The 22,047-nt window shown below is 45.8% G+C and overlaps 1 protein-coding gene across 1 annotated transcript in view; it reads right to left on the reverse strand.

Annotated features, from left to right (window-relative positions):
• Positions 1-15,818, reverse strand: part of LOC144691580 (nectin-3) — a 48,446-nt gene extending 32,628 nt beyond the window's left edge. Inside the window, exon 1 of the mRNA XM_078559793.1 lies at positions 15,577-15,818. Coding sequence (XP_078415919.1) covers positions 15,577-15,658 — 82 coding nt within the window. The 5' untranslated portion in view covers positions 15,659-15,818. The remainder of the gene's footprint in view (positions 1-15,576) is intronic.
• Between the last annotated feature and the right edge of the window lie 6,229 nt (positions 15,819-22,047).

The raw sequence follows: 22,047 nt of genomic DNA on the forward strand, positions 1-22,047 counted from the left end.
CTACTTGAAACCGATAACTTTACTACAGGGAACTCTTTCAGAAGCTACATGTTTGAATCAGGCCCGTGATTAGAAAGCCACAGTCCCCGGATTATCCGCGTTTAGGGCTCATTCGTCAAGAAAATTCATGTGACCCTTAATAGGCAGTAGGAAAAGCTATACCTTCAATCACTACAGCGATTCTATTCCCCAAATTGTGCTAGTAGTTTCAGTTTCAAGTTTAAAACTAACAAAAGGGAAGAGTAATTAATAAAGTAAATTTATCAAGTTATGAACCTGGAGTCATGATTAATGGCTAGAGTCATGGGGCAGAATTTTGCCTTGGTGGGCATGTGGGCGGACAGCCGACCCCCGCCGCTGAAGCGGGGCCCACCGCCATTTTGAATGGGTGGGCCAATTAAGGCCCGCCCAGCGGCCTTCCCGACAGGAAGCGCTATGGGCTTCCTGTGCGGGGGTGGAGGGAATCCCCAGCTGTCAAAGTGCGCTCTTTCGCGCATGCGCGCAAAAGAGCACACTGCTCCCTGAGACGAAATGCTGTCTCAGGGAGATCAGTGACAGTCTGAAAAACTTAAAAAATAGAAAAATAAAAATATTATTAACATGTCCCCCTCATGTGACAATGTCACACGAGATGGGACATGTTAATAAAAACGACATAAACTTTATTAAACTTTTTAAAAATGGACATGAAACCTCATCCTGCCAGTGGATGAGGTTTCATGTATTTTCAGGAGCCCGCTGGGGCTCCTGGCCTGCCCGCCAGCCTTAAGCTGGTACAGGCAGGTCTTTAACAATCTCAGTTAGTCTGTCAATGGCCTTAATTGGCCATTGACAGGTCGGTGGGTGGACAGCTGATTTTGCTGTCTGCCCGCCTTCCAAAAATTTAAAGGGACCGGGATGACGTCGGGGGTTCCTCCTGACATCATCCTGTGTAATTGTCCTGTCGGCGAGCGGGCCCCGCCCCCAAATTGCCGACGGGAAAATTCTGGCCATGATTCCAGGATATTTTGATAAACGTGCGCAAATTCTAATCTGGATACGAAATCACACATGTAAAAACGGGGTAGTTTTTAAATGTTTGATAGTGCAAATTGGAATCAGGATTTTACAACCTTTTACAAATGTTAAAAGGTCCTTTTTTGCTGCAGGAGCCATTGGAGTTCTTCCTCTAAAATAAATCGGGAAAGGAATTCATAAAAGTTTAAAATGCCTTTCTTTGTCCAGCAGGAAACAGCTTGAACTGGTTTGTGTTCGTGGGATGCATTTGTTTCTTGTTTTTAAAAATAAACTTGGGAGGAAAAAAGGAAAACTTGGAATTTTGAAACAGTTGGAAGAGTGATTTAAAATATTGAGCAGAACATCCTGAAATCTGAGGGAGTTGTAAGAAAAAGTATATCACAAGAGATCGAAACCAAAAAAACAAGTCTAAAGGGAAAGATTCAGGTAATTTTCCTTGTTTAGAATAAAAACCCAGTTCAAACTCTAGCCACAGAGTATGGCAATGTTTTTATTCAGCTCTTTTTAAGAAGTGGGGGCTGATGAAAACAGCACTAGTCCATATAAGGGCTTTTTTCCCGCCCTCTTTCAAACCAGCAGGAATGGTGCAGAGGTGACCAGGTGATAGTTTAAAACTGTGAGGGTGGGTGTGTTTGAATGCCTTTACAAAGGACCCTATAGCACAGTGGACATGGCTAGCCCTATGGTGTACAGTTGCCCAAGTAGGCAAAATGGTTCCACATTAACCAGATGAAGTTAGCAACGTTCCAAACCAAGGCACCTCACCGACCAGACACTGTTATGTGCATGATGGGTCAAATCATACCAATAGTGTGCGATTGTAGGGAGTCCCCACAAGTGTCACAACAGGGTGATTTTGATAACGGTGGTGACAGTGTAAATGATGCAAATGCAAACCCACTACTGCCTGTGAGACTCCAGCAGCAGCTATTATGATCTTTGAACGGAATTAGACCCTGAGTGCTTCTGGTATTCTGGTACCCCCAGAGGGAAGAGCGGGAAGTACAAAGAAAATCAGCAAGGAAGCTCGAATATGTGGAGGAGGGGAAGGACATCGAACCACAACAATATATGGCCATTGTGATCCAAAGGGATTATTACAAACACCCAGTCGCGACATCCCATGGTGCATGATTATTCGGCAGTTGCTCCCCTGTTGCACATGTGACGATCCTAAGCCCATCAATCTGAGACTCACTAGCCTTCAGGAGGAGATCTCTGTAAATTCCCTACGTCCCTGGCAAGTGGGACCCTTGTGGCTTAAGGCCACAGCAACCAGTGAGGGGAAGGTGCCGGCACAACAAGCGTTGAAGAGAGGGGACCGAGTCAGATTTGAAATCCACAACTCCCGGTCCGTTGGGCAAAAGTTATATCTCTCAGACTGGAGGAAAAGGGGAAGGGAGACTCCCAAATGACAGTCACGAGTGTTGTGGATAGGAGGGCAATATTAAACACTTGCTCTAAAAAGACAGTTGTGAGTCGAACTGATGTAGATGTGGAATGGGGAAAACTGTTTTGCACACAGTGCTCCCCATGTACAAAAGATAGGTGTAGGCCTGAGATAATATTCTGGGGAGGGGAAAATGCCCCCCAGGCTGCAAATAATAAGAGTCAGAGATATGGAGACTGCTGGATTATCAAAGGGTGGGTATTCTTGGCGACACCATGGGACACAATAAGACATTTTGTTGGAAGCAATTTGCAGTTGAAGAGGTAGGCATCTATGTGTGTGAGGAACTGTGTTGCTCAAGTAGCATGATGAGCAGAGTGTGGGGCATCCAAGTGACACTGCCTAGGAAGCCTTTCCTCACACAAGTAGTAATGTGAGATGCCCCAAACATACCCCAGGGCCAAAGAATGGACTGGTTGTTATACCCACACGAATGGTACAATATCACAATATGCACCAAGAGGTAGTGCCAGTGACGATGAATTCAATGGATATGGGACTACCCCCCAGGCATAAACATAAAACCTGAGCATTATACAATTGAATGCTGCACCCAGTTTTGAGGGAATTCTGGGAACGAACCAGCACTGCAATTGATGAGGATGAGTGCGCTAGTCTGTATGAGGGTTCATGGAATCAAACAAAATCTCACTCGTGGGCAGGTACAACGTAGCTCGATTAATGATATTTAATGAACCATATTTAACACCGGGACACAACCTGTAAATAGTTTTTGATTCAGCTACTTTAGGCAAAGTGGTAATTAAAAGTAGGTTAAAGGAAAATATTAAATTGGATAAATAATGTGGAACAGAATGAATTAGATGAAGATCAAATTATGACCATGCATTTGCAAGATGCAGTGGTGGGAATTGGAAAGGCATGACTACCGCATGAACGAAATTCTAAGGAAGGATAAAAATGCCTCTGTGGAAACTGCTGAAAATTATGTTTGCACAACATCTGGTTCTTGGTTAGTGGAACAGGCCCATGAAAACCTCCAAAGGGTTGTAAAAGGGAGATTGCCTTTCCGGGTCACTGATAAACATCTTAGTTGCTGTGTCCACTTACCAACTTACCACTAATATCTGTAAAATCAGAGGACTGGTGCAGGTATACCCAGTGAAACGTGAGTTTTTTTATTATTCATTCATGAGATGTGGGTGCACTGGCTAGGCTAGCATTTATTGCCCATCCCTAATTGCCCTTCAGAAGGTGGTGGTGAGCTGCCTTCTTGAAACACTGTAGTCCACAGTGCTTTTAGGGAGGAAGTTCCAGGATTTTTACCCAGTGACAGTGAAGGCATAGCAATATATTTCCAATTCAGGATGGTGAGTGGCTTGGAGGGAAACTTCCAGGTAGTGGTATTCCCATACGTATGCTGCCCTCGTCCTTCAAGATGGTAGCGGTCGTGGGTTTGGCTGTCTAAAGAACCTTATTGAGTTCTTGCAGTGTATCTTGTAGATAGTACACACTGCTACCACTGTGCGTCAGTGGAGGAGTGTTTGTGGATGGGGTGCCAATCAAGCGGATTGCTTTGTCCTGGATGATGTCGAGCTTCTGAGAGCTGTTGGAGCAGCACTCATCCAGTCAAATGGAGAGTATTCCATCACACTCCTGACTTGTGCCTTGGAGATGGTGGACAGGCTTTGGGGAGTCAGGGGGTGAGTTACTTGCTGCAGGATTCATAGTCTCTGACCTGCTCTTATAGCCACAGTGTTTTGTGGCTAGTCCAGTTCAGTTTCTGGTCAATGGTAGTCCCCAGGATGTTAATAGTGGGAGATTCAGTGATGGTAATGCCACTGAATGTCAAGAGGTGATGGTTAGATTTTCTCTTGTTGGAGATGGTCATTACCTGGCACTTGTGTCACTTGCCACTTGACAACCCAAGCTCACACTGGATGAGTGCAATCAAGGGAACAGTGGCATGGACATGCTAGGGTTGGTTCTCTATTATCCTGTTCTAAAGGAAGGGGAGAAAACTTATCCTCATTTTAGAGTTGAAAATGTTGGGGTAGAAAGTCAGGGTCACATGCCACATTATGACCAACACCCTAGGTATGTGGCACAAGTGGACGAGATTACTTGGGTAGCCCCGGATTTGTGTGGGTGCATTCGGAGACGGGATGCTTTTGTTTGCCCATATAATATAACTGAAAACGCAGCACCAACCTGTTTGTTCACTTGGAATAAGGAAGGGTCCAACATGGTGACCCGGGGAGCAGAGTTCCCCGCCCATGTGGCATATAAAGGGAAAAGGCAATATTCTATTACAACCATACAACGGGAATACCAGTACGAGGATCTGATCTGCCCTATCCAGGATGGAATGTTTTGTTTTACCCCAGCTTCACCTGTTAGACTGGGTATGCAGGTATTCTTGAATGTTTGTGCTTATGGACAAGTGAATATTACCAAAGGGACGGGATAAGGTGAATGGATTAGATTCACAAGTGCAGCAATGTTCGTATGTGAAATTGTACACTTAAGGGTGGATGCTATAAGACATTTTGATATTTTGTGTATTCCTGTTATGCTGTAAGGCATTTTTATTATGTCTTGTATTTCTGTTTGTGCGTAAAATGTAACCAGTTGTGGTGTGGGGCTCAAAACCGAGTGGTGAGAACATGGAGCGCGGAGGACATTGGGACGAAGGGAGAAAAATTCTCATCCAAGACATCAATGCTGATGCTTATATGGAACTTTTTAAAAATAAAGACTGAACAAGGATATAGACAAGTCAGGACATGTCACTGGGGCGGTGGCTAACCACCGGACAGTATGGGCGGGATTTTCCCGCCCCCACCCATCATCAGGATTGCCAGGTCCCACCGAAAGTTAATGGACTTTTGGCTGAGCCGCTGCATCCCCCATGGTGAGTCCCGCCACGGCGGGGCTGGAAAATCCCAGTCTATATCAACCAAAACTGACCGAGACAATGGCCTCTTGGGTATGTGTGAATGGCTTTCTTCCTGCCTTACCAAGGGGAGGTGATGACATAGTGGTAATGTCGCTGGACTAGCAACCCAGAGAACCAGAGTAATGCTCTGGGGATACAGGTTCAAATCCAATTTGAAGTCAATAAAAATCTGGAATTAAAAGTTTAATGATGACCATGAAACCATTATCAATTGTTGTAAAAACCCATCAGGGAAGAAAATCTGCTGTCCTTACCTGGTATGGCCTACATGTGGCTCCAGACCCACAGCAATGTGGTTGACTCTTAAATGCACCCTGAAATGGCCTAGCATGCCACTCAGTTGTATTGATCTAGGCACTGGAAACAACAACGGCATTCTCAGCCCTGTCGATCCTGCAAAGTCCTCCTTACTAACATCTGGAGGCTAGTGCCAAAATTGGGAAAGCTGTCTCACAGACTAGTCAAGCAACAGCCTGACACAGTCATACTCCCGGAATCATATCTAACAAACAATGCCCCAGACACCATCATCACCATCCCTGGGTATGTCCTGTCCCACCAGCAGGGCAGAGGTGGCGTTATACAGTTGGGAGGAAGTTGCCCTGGGAGTCCTCAACATCGACTCTGGACCCCATGAAGTCTCATGGCATCAAGTCAAACATGGACAAGGAAACCTCCTGCTGATTACCACGTACTGCTCTCCCTCAGCTGATGAATCAGTGCTCCTCCATGTTGAACACCACTTGGAGGAAGCACTGAGGGTGGCAAAGGTGCAGAATGTACTCTGGGTGGGGGACTTCAATGTTCACCACCAAGAGTGGCTCGAGAGCACCACTACTGATCGAGCTGACCGAGTCCTAACTGACATAGCTGCTAGACTGGGTCTGCGGCAGGTGGTGAGGGAACCAACAAGAGGAAAAGCATATTTGACCTCATCCTCACCAACCTGCCTGCCACAGATGCATCTGTCCATGACAGTATCGGTAGGAGTGACCACCGCACAGTCCTTGTGGAGATCAAATCCTACCTTCCCATTGAGGATACCCTCCATCGTGTTGTGTGGCACTACCACTGTGCAAAATGAGATAGATTTTGAACAGATCGAGCAACTCAAAATTGGGCAACCATGAGGCACTGTGGGCCATCAACAGCAGCATAATTGTACTTGTCAAAAAACGACAGCTTTCTATGCAAAAACACAAAATTAAATAACGTTGATTACCACTGCATTGATTACGAGAAAGCAATGAAGCAGCTTAATTGTTTTGTTACTTATTTGAAGACTTCTTGTGATAAGAGGGACACCCACGTTTTGAGGAATTCTTTGGGAAAAACCCAGCTTCATAAGCAAGATGATGTCACATACTCACACAAAAGAATAAAAGTCCTAATATTGTTCACGGACCAGTGTACCCGCTTTTTAGATATCACTTTGAAGATTTAAATTTTCAACACTTAGAGGGCCTTAGGTCAGAACAATTGTTTCCTTACAAAGAATATTCACCCTTCGTTTTGAACATTATTTGTGAACATCTGTCAATTAAACAGACAGAATTCAAGAGAACAAATGAAAAAAATCACTGATAAAGAGATTCAAGAATTTCAAGCACAAACGTATACACATCATACTCTGATGTTGACACATTTGGCCATTAGAGACCTTACTGACTCCAATACCATAACATCCTTTTCCCATTTGGAACAACTGAGAATTCTTTCGAATCAAGAGGGGGTTGTTGTGGAATTGACTTAGTCTATGAAAGGGTTAAAAATTTAACTCAAAAGAAAATACAGCTAAAAGTCTTCTGTGAGAAATACACATTACTTTCACAGACACAGAGGCCAGAATTTTGCCCTTGATGGGCGGGTGGGCCCGACCGACTCGGTGGTGGGCGGGCAGCCGATTGCCACCGCTGAAATGGGCCACGCCGCTATTTTCCGTGGGCGGGCCAATTAAGGGGAACTGGCAGTCTGTATAAAGAGTGGCCAGGCACCCTGCTTGAGGCAGTGCACCATGGCCACTCATGGAGAGAGGGAGGGAGGACCGAGTGGAGGACAGCATGAGCAAGAGGAGGGGGGCAGGCTGCAGGATAGGCAAGCAGGGGGGCCACTGTGCCCCTCGCTTCTCCAATGCATGCCTTGCTGTCCTCCTCCAAGAGGTTTTCAGCCGTCGGGATGTATTGTATCCAGATGATGGGAGGAAGAGGGCCCCCCATGTCACCAGGCAGGCATGGGAGGAGGTTGGTGACGCTGTCAGCGCCCATGACGATGTGCAGTGCACAGGAACGCAGTGCTGCAAGCGCTTCAATGATTTGCTGCGCTCTGGAAGGGTGAGTACCATGTCAGCCTTGGCCATTTGACCCAGCAGGTAGCCTTAGCCTTTGAGACCCCACCCCCCGCGATGTCTTACTGTCGTTACTGCACTGGGCATTTGGCGCACGCTGGGTGGGCAAACAGATAGTGACCATGCTTACATCAACCTTAGTGGTTGAGGAGAAGATGGGTTCTCCCCGCAGCATATGTTGGTGTTTGTCGCCTTTGAGTAGTCTGGGGGCAACCTGCAGGGGAGGCGGCTAGACACACACTCAGAACTCCAACACATGTCATATTGATGGTGATGAGATGGTGGAAGGGGAGCCTCAAGGTGTTGTGGCCAAGTGCCATCTGCTGGCCTCGGCGCCACACCTAGTTGCACCTCCTTGCCATGGGCGCTAAGACCCATGTGTTATTCAAAGTGATGGACGCCGAATGTGTCCAAGGTGTCCGTTGGGGGAGGGGGTTGGAAACAGCCATACTATCTTCTGGTGACTGATCACCAGTAGTGTGGACAGGAGCCGCTGGAGGCCTCAGATGGGCCACTGTGGTTGGGGTGCGGCGTGCGCGTGCAGAGTACATGAGCGATCAGCCCCAATAAATCCTCTTCTCTGTTCTGCAGGCAAAAACTGAACACAATCAGCAGGAGCACCAGAGGACTGGTAGTGGGCACGCCATGCTCCAGGGCCTCACCACCTACGAGGAGCAGGCCATGGAGCTGGGGAGGAGGCAGGCGGCCAGGACAGCAGGTGGCAGCGAGGCTGGGGTGCAGCGGCCAGGTACTTGATGGCCACAGTCCCATTCACTCTGTCTGCCCACCATCCAAACCATTGATGGTTGCTGCAATCGTTAATGCTGCAACACTGCTCATTCACAGACTGAGACACTCTGACATGTGGGTAATACACAAAGGTCCCTCGTCCCCTTGAGGAATCGCGTCTCCACCACCTTCCAAAGTCACCTTATCCCATTTGTGACTATGATCACCATGGCCTAACATGCCAATGGCATCGCTGCTGCACAGCCAAAGAGTTATTGCATCTTAGGGGGTTTGGGACCTCCAGCACCCTTTCAGACAGTGCGCCCCACATTACTCTGTCCAAAAGGTCCTCAGCACCTCACCTGTCAACCTCATGGCACTCAACTTAAATAAATGCCACCACGTTACTCATCCCTGCGCCAAGGGGAAATGTTGCCATATGCCCACCGAGTCTATGCCCCTCATAACGGTATGAAGGTCAATAATGTGACCTGTCAATCTCCTGTGATCCACGGCAAATGTCGCAAGTGTTTGCAATCTTTCCTCATAACTCCAACTCTCCAGGCCAGCATGCATCCAGGTCAGTTACCTCTGCACACTCCCCACTCCAATGGCACATAACATTCCATGTGACATTCCTGAGGCCATCTGACCAGCCTGTCTGTATGCGGGTCTAATGTTTGGGCCTCCTCTTGACTCTTTTCCACCCCACCAATGTTTGTCTCCTTTGGGTCTTGAAGGGTGAGCGACTTATGAGGCTGGGGAGGGGAAGGGATGAAAGGATTAACTGACTGAACGCTAACTGATGCACTGTCTTTGTTGTTAATTTCGGCATCACCACCGCATGGCCACGCCCAAAGACACTGCAGCCCCCCCTCCACACCTGAGGGCCAAGACGTGCAACTTGCGGCACATCATTTCAGCCAGCAGGCACCAGCGCAGACACAAACACCTCGGTGGGGAATTTACCGTTGGCTAGTGTCCCGGGTCACAGTGGAGAGGGCACTTCACAATCGCTGGAGGAGATGGCAGGGACAGAGGGTGCCAATGGCGCCAGCAGCCGGAGAGCTGCAGGGGATGAGGCACATGTTAAGTCCGGCACTGATGATGTGCCTCTGGAGATGTCACCAATGCAGCAGTTGCAGGACAAGTGGCAGGAATCGCGTTTGTATCTGGCAGGGTTGCATGAGGGTGTGCTTCAGTTGGTCTCTGTGATGGAGGAGTCCAGGCAGAGTGCACGTGAAGGCATGAACCTCAGGGCAGAGCTTCAGGCTTCCTCCATTGAGAGATTGGCGACTCTCATGGAGAGGGAGTTCGATCGGATTGAGACTCTTCTGATTGGGTTACGCTCTGACCTGCAAGCCCTCACAGCGCTAATGGCCACAGGTGGTCATTCGCAATGTGGGAGATGTTCTGGGCACCAAGTGTCGCAGCTCGGTGCCCATCCATGTGCAGTGAGCAGCGAGGTCCAATGTGACCTCACGTTGGTGCAGCAGCTGCCTGTCGTCGCTGTGAGCTCCTCTCAGGGCGCACCAGATGAGGGCAGCAGCTCCTCCGCCCCTCTGCCAGTGAACGTTGCATCCGTTGAGGCTGCGACAACTGGGGAAGTGCCAGTTCTGGAACTGGCCACTCCCTCCCATGCGGGGCCAGCACAGGCTCCACGGGCCAGAGGACGCCTGCCAAGGTCATCGACGCCAACAGGACAGCAGAGTCAGCAGGATGTCTCACAAGCCACTCCAACTGATGGGGCAGCACCTAGAAGTAGCACCCACAAACGAAAGCATAAGGCACGTTAGGCACTCAACGGGTATGTCATTGGTGATTTTGTGTTGGCCTTAGAATAGGGAACAAATAGTTATGTTTGGAATGGAGAAGTTTCTGTTATATTTTGGACATAATAAAGTCCACTTTTCTGACCATGGCTGAGGGTGTTTCCTTTGTGCTGCATTTTTATTTTTCACAGGCATATCATGAGTGTTTGAGTGGACATTGATGTTTCTGTACTAAGTTCTTAGTTGCAGCTGATGAGGTGGAAGATGTAGCACCTAAGTGCCACGTGTGGAAGTGCCAGGCAATGCTGGTCCTGCTGATCCATGTGTGTGGAGATAGCTGAAGGTTGTTCGGATCAAATTGTCCTGGGTGTCCCTGCCTCCTTGGTGTAGTAGCAGATTGGCATGCTGCCCCTTATCATCGCCCTGTGCTTCCTCATCCTCTAAGCCACTGCTGGATACATCATGTGCAGCCTCATCCACTGCGTCAAGGTCTTCATCATCAACTGTATCCCCCCTTTCCAGTGCAAGATTGTGCAGAGCGCAGCATGCTACCACTATCAGAGAGACGCGATCCGGGGGGTACTGGAGTGCGCCCCCTGAGCGGTCCAGGCAAATGAAGCGCATCGTGAGAAGACCGATGGCTCCTTCCACCACAGCCCTTGTGGTGCCATGGCTCCTATTGTAGTGCTCTTCAACTTCTGTTCTTGGATGACGGAGAGACGTCATGAGCCACCTTCTGAGGGGATAGCCCTTGTCACCCAGCAGCCAACCATCCAGCCAAGCCAGAGCACTGAAGAGCCCCAGCACCTGGGAGTGTCTGAGGATGTAGGCATCGTGGGAGCTGCCTGGGTACCTTGCACAGACTTGCAGAATCAGCATCCTGTGGTCACTCACTATCTGCATGTTCATGGAGTGGAAGCCCTTCCTGTTGACGAAGGCACCGAGCTCACCTGCTGGTGCCTTGATGGCCACATGTGTACAGTCTATTGCACCCTGGACGTGGGGGAAACCAGCAATGGCCGTGAAGCCTCTAGCTCGCTGTGCCTGACTTGCCTGGTTGCAGCGGAAGTGGATGAAGGTCAATACCCGTCTGAAACCTGCTTGACACAAGTGTGAACAGCTGATTGGGAGACACCGCAAAGATCACCCACCGAGCCGTGGAAGGAGCCAGGGGCAAAGAAGTGGAGGGAAACTGTGAGCTTCAGAGCCGCTGGCATGGGGTGTCCACCCACACAGTTAGGGGAGATCTCAGGGCCAATCATCTGACAGATATAGGTGATTGTCTCCCTTGAGAGTCGGAGCTTCCTTCAGCACTGCACCTCAGTCATATTGAGGTAGCTGCTTCACCGCCTGTATACCCTGGCAGCAGGATAGTGGCATCTCCTGCGGCCCTTTCCACCTTGAATAACCTCTTGGCCCTGCGCCTGGCCTCCCAAAGGTGGCTCCCCTGGAGGCTGATTGTCCTCCCTTCCTCCTCAGGGGAGATGCCTCCAGTGGAGATGTCAGAACCCATACTCCCAGGCTAAATGGAGGCCTCCAGAAAGCTACAGGCCCGATAAAGATTATTGACTGCAGACTGGTTTCAAAGTACACAAAACACTCTTGGAAATCAATGTGAACTGCAAACAATCACTCAGGCAACTTTAAAACAGTTTCTGCAATTAAAACTTCGTGGAAAACATGAGCAACCCCTCTGAGTCCACATATCCCGCCAGTGCATGACTTTTATTTAAAAAATCTCCTACCTGCCTGCCGTTGGGCCCATGCGCCGGCCCGAAGTTCGCACGGGCCCCTCAAAATCCTGGACAATTGGCAAGTTAAGGGCCTTATCGAGGCCTTTAATTAATGGCGGGCGCGCTGGGTCCCATTGCTGTGTGTGCCCGCCGACCGAAATATGGCAATGCCGTGCGCTGACATTGGCATGCTCGCGCGATGTCAGCGTGCGACATTTTAAGTGCTGATGTGCGGGCTACGCCATCAGCACGTCAGCCAGAAAATTCTGCCCAGAGAGACAGACAGAAGCCTTGAAAGTAAGGCCTTTCCAAACAGCTCACCAAGCTTAAACTGACGACATAACACCTGTTTACTGAAAAAAATAAGTTGTTTTGATTCTAAAGAATTGCTCAAGACAAAGAGATCTAACTGTAAAACAGACAATAGTCATGTTATTCATATGCAACAGATTTTCTTTATATTACAAACATAGGAAAACAAGTAGTCAAATCTACAAATTCCATGAGGAAGTCACATCTCTGCAGTTAGGCGGTTGAAATCTTATTAGATCTCCCCGTAAACTGAGACAAAAATAGCTGAAACTACGCTTTATTCTTTGAATTGTAAGTTTAAACCTAGTTATTTTTTGGTTGTATATCCTGACAATTTTATTACCCAAGTGGATTTGAAGTTAGTATTTTTTACATTTTGTAGTTTTCAAAACAATATTATAATGTAATCCAAGATTTAAGCTTAAAATAAAGTATTAGACAGTAACCACTAAAAAGGTTGTAAACTCAATCTGTAAACCTCACTAACCTAACTCTTCTAGAATTCTGAATTATAAGACTCTTAGTCTAATAGAGGAGACTCTTTAAGAGAGACAGATCTGTTGTACTGTACTGTGTATGTTTCTTCCTGAGGTAATTTTGTTTAGTTTGAAAACTTTAGTCTGAAAAAGAAAGGCCATTTTTTTTAAGACCAAATTGCTATCTGGCATAGCTGATTAAGCTCTTATGATATTTTAGAATTTCTTTTTAGTTGAGGTTTTAATTTAGCAATAAGTTCAAAAGGAAGATTTACCATTGCTGGGGGAGGGGGAGGGGAAAAATAACACATCTCTAATACCAATACTTCAATACCTCTTGGGGGTTCCTTGTGCCTGTTTGTGGACATTTAAGGAGTCTCTTATGATTACGTTTTATTTGGGTACACAAGACTAATAGGTACATTTGAAAAGCTTTTGTTTTTTAATTTACTAAGAAACTGAGTACTGAGCCATATTATAACCAACAAATGGTTCTGTGTATATTTCAAAAGTAAGTGAGTAATTTAAAAATTAGGTTACTCATAGGTGGTGGATTGACACAGTGACTAAAACCCATTTTTCAGCTGATTATTCAACCTTATAAGTTACAACTCTTAAACATACCAAGGAATATCTTTAAAAACAATTTTAAAAGCTTACATTATAAAATATTGCCTGTTTGCACTGGTTCTTGACAGATATTACATTTGGTGTTAGCCAAGTGAGTATGAGCAGAAACTTGAGAAAAGAAACGCTTCTCAAAACTGACACAATTGGCTCCAGAATCATCTATTACTCTACCCTGTGGCAAAGAGTTAATTCAAATTCTTAACTCTGGGAAAGCCCTAGGACCTGATGGTTACCCATGAGTTTACAAAGGTTCAATTCAACAACAACTTATATTTATATAGCACCTTTAATATAATCAACTGTCCCAAGGCACTTCACAGAGGTAGTGAGTTGGAAAGGTTGAAGGAGAGTTTAGGGTCAGGCAGCTGAAGGCATGGCCGCCAATACCTGGTGGCACCCTTCTATCTCGTAAGATGATGGTTTGCGCCGTGATGGTCAACTCTTGTTCCATTCTGGCATGGCAACCTCTGCTGCATTTTCTGCAGATGAAGACAGTAGGCTGAGAAGGTGTATGATTCCCTGACCTCTGTTTTCTCTGGACTCTCTTCTCGGCCAGCTGAACTTTTCGTTTCTGCTTGCCTCTTCCAATACCCTTCCAAACAGTCAGCCTCCAGAGATCATGTACATCAGCAACTGTTTCCAGTTGTCAGTGTGAATGTCCACCATCTTCATATCTCGCTTTCAGTTGTCCTTGTAAACATGGTATGGACGCCCAGGAGGTCATGGCCCTGTGGCCGGTTCACCATATAGAAGGTCTTTGGGTGTATGGTCACCATCTACCCGATAAACATGACTGAGCCAGCAACTTAACAATGAGTGTATGCTGATGGAATTAGCACACTACAGGATCTCTGAGTTGGTGACCTTGACTTGCCAAAAGATTCCGAGGATATGTCTGAGACAGCAAACTGAAAACTATTCAGCCTTTTCTCCTGCCTAGCATTTGTTGTCCAGGCCTCGTCAATGTAGAGGAGTGTGCTGAGGATGCAGACCTGGTATACTCACAGTTTGGTGCTCTCAGTCAGGTCGCTGTTGTTCGTCTTCCTGAGGCTGATGGTCAAACCAAACTTTTTACACGCGTGAGAGAGTCTGTCTATTTGCTGCTAAAGATGTTCCTCAGTATGAAATGTTAGTGCAGCTTCATCAATGTAGAGCAACTCTCTGATGAGGATGTGGTGTATCTTTGCCTTGGATTTCAGGTGAGCATTGCTGAACAGTTTCTTGTCAGTTCTAGTATGTAAGTAGACACCCACTGTAGACGACCTGAATGAATATATCAGCGGCACATAGAACAATATGCCAAAGAGAGTTGTTGTCAGAACACAACCCTGTTTAACCTGCAGATCTCAAAGGGTTTCGATGTTACCCCGTCATAGCTGACCTTACCCATCATGTTGTCATGGAAAGAGGAGATCACATTGAGCAGCTTCAATGGGCAGCCAATTTTCTCCAGCAGCTTAAATCGACTGTCTCTGTTCACATGGTCAAATGATGGCATGACAAAAGACAAATCTGGACTGGCCACCAATGATAGAGCGATTAAAATCAGGGATGTTCATCTGACTGGCATTAACCTCCCTGAACTGGCAACATTCCTTAAGACTGCATCACACTGAAGGTTTTATACAGGGCTGACACTCAGGGCATAACATCTGATACATGCCACTATAGCACTAAACCCTTACTCAAATACATTTTCTGGATGAACAGAAGGTACTTGACCAAATAGTACCAAGAAATGGATACCTCTCAAAGTGATGCCAAAAGCACTCAATCCCCCAACCCAGCCAGAGGCTTAAGAAAAACTGAAGAAACCGTAGACAGGAGCAACCTCCAGTATAGAGAGAGGATAGGTAAGTTGGAAGTACTGCTTTTATTACTCCAATGTTAAAATGCTCCACTTAATTTCACTGTAAAGATAAACTTAGGTCTTCATGATAACATCCGGTGTTTTCATTTGGGTTGTTTTTTAATGTAAATATTCGACCATATTATTAGTAATTTTCACATTTGCATTTATTTTAATTAATCTGATTGTCATTTATAATCGTTTTAGTTTTTTTCTGTAAGCATGTTGATACGTTGCTGGATAATACCGGAGCAACGTTTTCTCCAATATTTTTTTTCCCTTTAATTTCCTATTCACATTCGATCACTAGAGCCTAGAATTCGATGAGTACATAAAAAGTAAAGGAGTCTCACCGTCTGCAACAGCGGCCAGTAGTACAAGGGTAAAGAGTTTCATTTGCAGATCGTCGCACGGCTCCAGAAACATGTATTTTTTAAAGCGAGCAGCAAGAAGCCTTTAATGGCTGAGTTCTCGTGACTGGAAAGCCCCTGCTCTGTATACCAGCTTTGTGAAACCGGTAAAACAACAGGTGCTGTCACAGTCTCACTGGGTGCTTTTGCTTCACATACAGGGCTCACTGTATTCTCATGACTACTTTGTATTGGAATAAATAGCGCCGTCATGTGATTAGTTCACACAACCGGCAATTAGCCAAGAGCTTGGGGGTGAGGTGTGGGGTTGAACGTGGTGGGAATTATTAAAACTGCTGATTAAAAAAAAACACAAACTTCTATCTTTTCACAGGCTTTTGTTTTGCAGCAGCAATCACGCAACAAAAATGTTCGGCCAATCCCACCAAGTGAAAAAAACTGGAAGATTTAAAGGGACCACAGCCGTTAGCACTCAGTCCCAGCTCCAGGGCAGACTTTGCTGCCTCGGAGCCCCACATCTCCTCTGGGTCACATCCCACCGTTTGGGAAGCCCTGTTTTAAGGAATATCTTGGAAAGCAAGTTAGAGAGCTGGAGAGGTTTAGTGGCGGGGGGGGGGGGGGGGGGGGGAAATTCCAGAGCTCTGACAATGTTGGACTGATTAAAACCAAAGATGCTCAGGAGGTCAGAAATAGAGGAGCGGAGGTATCTTGGAGAGTTGTGGGGCTGGAGGAAATCACAGAGATAGAGAAGGGTGGTGCAATGGGGGGTGTTTGAAAATAAGGATGAGAATTTTAAAATCAAGGTGTTGATTTAACCAGGAGGCATTGTAGGTCAGTTAGCACAGGAATGATGGGCGAGCAGAATTTGGCACGATTAAGAACATAGGCAGCAGAGTTTTGTTTGATCTAAAGTACATCCAGGGAATAGCCCATGCAAGGCTGGCCAGGAGTGCATTGGAATAATGTAATCTAGAACTAACAAAGGCATGGAATGAAGGTTTCAGCAGCTAATAAACTGAGTCAGGGCAAAGTTGGGCAATGTTACTGAGCTGGAAATAGGTGGTTTTCGTGGTGGCACGAACATATGGCTGAAAACTCATCTCAATCCTTCACTGTCGCTGGGCTAAAATCCTGGAACTCCCTCCCTAACAGCACTGTGGGTGTACCTACAACGCATGGACTGCAGCGGTGTAAGAAGGAAGCTCACCACCACCTTCTCAAGGGCAATTAGGGATGAGCAATAAATTTTGGCCTAGGCAGCGATGACCACAGATGTGAAACAAATTTTTAAAAAATCGCTGCCAAGGCAGCAACCAGCCTGATTCAGCCGCAGACAGTTGCCAGTGAGAGGGATGGAGTCAATAAACATTAAGTTTGTGATGGGGACCGAAGACGCTGGCTTCGGTTTTACCAATATTTAATTTGAGGAAAAATCTGCTCATCCAGGACAAGCGTTCCAATTACTCAGAGGCAGTGAAGGGGTCAAGAGGGTGGTGGTGAGGTAGAACTGGGTGCCATACATGTGAATACAGATGCCCTGCTCTCGGATGATGTCACCAAGGAACATGTAGATGAGAAATAGATGGAGGTGAATGATAAATCCTTGGGTAACATGAGAGGAAACTGTGTGGGACTGGCAAAATAAATCATTGCAGGTGATATTCTGGATACGATTAGATAGCATCTAAGAATAGAACTAGGTGAGAGCAGTCCCACCCAGCTGCAAAACAACGGAGAGGCATTGGAGGATGGTGTGATCAACCAGCTCAAGGGCTGCAGACAGGTCAAGAATGATGAGGAGGGAAAGTTTACCTTTGTTACTGTCAAAAAGGATTTCATTTGTGTCCTTGATAGTTTTGGTACTGAATTATAGAATCACAGAATGGTTACAGCAGAGAGGAAACCATTCAGCCTGTCAAGTCCATGGCATACTTTGCAAGAGCTAACCCAGCTACTCTCACTCTTCAAGTACCTACTCGATTCCCTTTAGAAAACAATGACAGTATCTGCCTCCACCATATTCTCAGGCAGTGTACTCCGGATCCAAACTATTCACCATGTAAAAGCTTTTCCTCATGTCGTCTCTGGCCTTTTTGTCAATCACCTTAAATCTGTCTTCTCTGGTTCTAGGCCTTTCTCTCAATGGGAACAGTTTCTCTCTTTTTAACCTGTCAAGAGTAGACCTCATTGATTTTGAACACCTCTATCAAATCTCCTCTCAACCTTCTCTAAGAAGAACAACCTCGGGTTCTCCAATCTTTTCATGTAACTGAAGTCCCCCATCCCTGGAACCATTCTCTTGAATCTTTTCTGCACCATCTACACTTCTGAGTTTTGAGCTATCTGCAGATTTTGAAATTATGCTCTGTGCACCCAAGTCCAAGAAATTAATAGCAGTGGTCCCAGTATCTATCTCTGGAGAATCCTAATCTCTACCTTCCCGCAGTCCAAAACAATTCACTACTACACTCTGCTTCCTGCCTTTTAGCCAATTTCTTATGTGTGCCACCATTGTTCATTTTATTCCATGGGCTTCAACTTTGCTGACAAGCCCATTATGTGGCACTTGGTCAATGCATTCTTATTCTTCAGCTTTACATCATTGTCGATGGTTCACATCTACTGCCCATCTTTATGAATCTTCAAGTGGGAGTACAGCCCTACTTGAGTAAGGCATTGTAGGTTGTAGTGTAGGTCATTATTCATTGAAGCTGGGGCTATAACCAAGTGTTTCTTCCTGTGATGCTTTTCTGAGACAATCTGAAGATGAAGTTCTTTAAATTTCTGGGATCCAGTGCGGAGATTTTGCCACCAAGTGCTTTGGCCATGTATGGACTGTTCCTAGTTAGTGAGGTCAATCTGACATGAAATGATGTCTTGCTTGCATGAATCTTTGTATCTTTGTTTTGGCCATCTAACAGGTCTACTGGTACCCTCAAACTCTCCATTAAGTGCATCTTTTGGTAGGCGACCATTCTAACAATGTGGCCTAGCCATCATAGTCAATGTCGCTTGAGCATTACCACAGCACTTTCTGAGTTAAGAATTTAGTACTCTTGCGTTGTGGATGCTATGCTGCTAATGGATCCCGAGGGTCTTTCTTAAGCAGCGCAAATGAAATGAGTTCAATCTGCCTTCCTGCTTTTGATATGTAGTCGCATTTTCAGCCCATATTACTTTGCACAAAGGCATTATAAATTCTTAACCATGTGGCAATTTTGTGTTTGGGATTTTTCCAGGTTCCTGCATGTTACCTCATCCAAAAACTAGATCAAGTTAGTTAAACACAATATGCCTTTAATAAATCCGTGCTGGCATTCCTTAATTAGTACACATTTAACCACATAAGCTTTGATTTTGTCCCAAATGTGGCAGGAGCTGCAATCTGATTGGAAGGGTTCAAACATGAAGTTCAGGGAAAGGTGGGTATGAATTTGGGAGGTAACAATATGTTCAAGGACTTTGGAGAGGAATGGAAGGTTGGAGATGGATGGTAGATTGTAAGGACTGAGCGGTCAAGTGGTGGATTTTTTGAGGACAGGTGTGATGACAGAAGATTTAAAGAAGAGACAGGAAGAACCTAAGAAAAGAGAGCCATTAACAATATCAGCTAACTTGGGAGCCAAGAAGGGAAGCTACGTGGTCAGTGTTTCAGTCGAAATAGGGTTGAGAGCACAAGAAGTGGGTCCCGTGGACAAGATGAACTCAGACAGGGCATGAGGAGAGATAAGAGAGAAACTAAAGAAAGTTGTGAGTTCAGGGCTAGGGAAGGGAGGACCCCTAGAGGAAGTTTGGCCTGGAGGACTAGGGGATGGAGGAAAGTGGTAATGGCAGTTGATCAGATGGCCTCAATCTTAGTGACAAAGAAACCTATGAGCTCCTCGCACTTGTTGGAGATGAAGATGGATGAGGCAGGGGAGCGGGGTTTAAGAAGATGGCTGAAAAAAGAGAAGTAGAGAAAAGAAGCTGAGCATTACCTTTGTATTACAGGATGATCCCAGAATAGTGAATAGTTTTCGCTGATGAGAGCAGGACTCAATAGTGCTTTAAGTGGCCCAGCCAGATCTGGCAGTGAATGACTAAACCAATTTTCCACCATATCCTTTCAAGTCTGTGTCTTTGGGATTTAAGGGAATGGAAATGAGAATCGTAACAGGGGCAATGGTCAGAGAGAGAGTAATGGTTTTAATTGGAGTGGGCATCAAAAGTGGATGCGAGAGTGTGGTTGAGCAGATTGGTGGCTGCTGACATGTCATGGTGAATGGAGAGCCAAAGGCTAGATCGTTAAGATTTTGAAAGTGCAGTTTTAAATGAACTGGAAAAGAATTTTTTCCAGGGGTGGACACAGAAGGAAGTGGGGCTTGGAGGCGGAAGTGGTATATGGATGGAGAGTGATACAAGGCATTGATCAGAAATGGCCTAATCTGTGATTGATATGATGGGAGTTGCTAGGTCATGTGAGATGGCAAGGCCAAGGGGTTGGCCTTGAATATGTGTTGGGGAATTCACATGGAGGGAGAGATTATGCGTGACACGCAATGTTGTTATGACTGGTCCCCGGGCGAGGTCCTCCAATTTGTTAACTTCCTGAACGGGAGGCCAATTTTGTTCTGCTCCTGGGTGAGGAGGGATGAGCTGGCTCCCCTTCTTTATTCAATCCCTCCCCTTGGTTTGTCGCAACAAGGTTAATTTAAAATGGATCCCTTCCCCCATTGATACCTTTGCCCAGTCCAAATGTATTTATATTTTAGAAGGAGCCAATTTAACCCAGATTTCTTGATTCAAAGAAAGAGTAAGTTTATTTGTTACTAAAAACCCGAGAAAAGATAATGACAATGCAACACACATACACTCAGATCAGAAATGATAAGTTGAGTCCAAATAAAAGCTAAAGAGAATATACAAATCAGTCTTTTGCTTGTCTGTGAGGCATAGATGGTGAAAAGTTGCGGCCGTTAAGTTGGGTGATTCTGGTAGAACTGACTTGGGCAGTTTAGCACTTGGTTTGGAGACACTTTGTTCTGCAGCTGGGCCGAAGAAGCTATTCTATTTCCTTTTTGATTGCGGTTTTGCTGACTTCCTCCAGCAACAGAGTGAGAGAAAGAACCTTTTGCCTCCAAGCTGCAGGGGTGCCTAATTGATCGTCTACTGCTGTCACAGCACACTCGCCCACGAGGACACTAGCACACACAGGTAAGGTCTGCAGCTAGTTTTTTAACCCATTTCCTTGTGTATCCTGGAGGGAAAAAAACAAACATGTCTTTCGCCCAGAGTCCGTTTTCTTTCAACTCAGACCATTTACACATTCTGAGATATGAATCAACAGGAGATGACTTTGGATGTCTTGTTGAGGTGAGGCAATCAGTCTCTATTGCTTCCGCAACCACAGGAGGTTAAAGTTCAGTCTTTTGCATTTCATCTCTTCCTTTCAATGTCTCTGCCTGAAGCAGGCCTTGAAACCTCTTTAGGAGCAACATTCCATGTTCTCTCAGGACTAGTCGGTCAAGTGTAATCCACATAGGAATTTTCCAGAAAGAGGGTACTTTACATTCTCAGCCATCTTTTGCTCATTGCCTTTGCTTGTATAACTTCCTTTAAAAGTTCAATATGCCCGTAAGTAATTCAGGGCTTTAAACCACTGTCTGAACAATGTTCTACCTTGTCCATCCCCAAATAAAAGGTATTCTGGATAGTGCTCTTTTTCTTACATGGCACCAAACTCTTGAGGCCCACCAATAGAAGTCACTGGCATTTCCTCTGTTGTCCAGTCCAAAATGGGACAAGGAGCATGGTTTGAGTTCTAATGTTTGCTTTGCTGTGCACAAAACTTATTTGAAAATTCTGTAATTCTTTAATACCTCCACACACATCTGTCCTTACAATTAGACAGGAGGGTCTATGTGGCTGTAGGCACCCTCAATATTGGCAAATGTAATGCAGGTACTGCAGGGGTACATGCTAGATAGGCCTCAGCAAAGAAAAATGTTTGTGGAGGTGGAAGCTCATTAACAATGCAATCACTTGTTAGATCCTGGAAGCAATGATGGATTATTCAGATGGCATTAATAATAGAAGTGAAAATGACAACCAGACTAAAATTTAACATTAGTGTATCCAGTCAGGTGCCAACAGAATAGGGTCAATCAGAATAGGGCTACTGCTACATCACAGAGGCAATGTGTGTGATCTTCTATCTGCTTACTTACACCAGTCTTTTTCCGCAGTGATTCTCCCCACATGGAAGATCAGTGGAAACCCTGAAGAAACAATATAACCCTGAAGAAACAGCCATTTCTGCCAATCTCCTGTTCAAGCTAAGGGTGGGAAATTGAGGAACTCTGGTGCAAATTTGACTCCAGAAAATATTAACAAGATGCAGTATTAGCTGCAAAGGAAGACCTAATTATTTGGGTTATATGGCGTTCTCACCATTTACAGTCACAT

Source organism: Cetorhinus maximus, chromosome 16, assembly GCF_964194155.1.
Source record: "Cetorhinus maximus chromosome 16, sCetMax3.hap1.1, whole genome shotgun sequence".
In the NCBI taxonomy this organism is placed as follows: domain Eukaryota; kingdom Metazoa; phylum Chordata; class Chondrichthyes; order Lamniformes; family Cetorhinidae; genus Cetorhinus; species Cetorhinus maximus.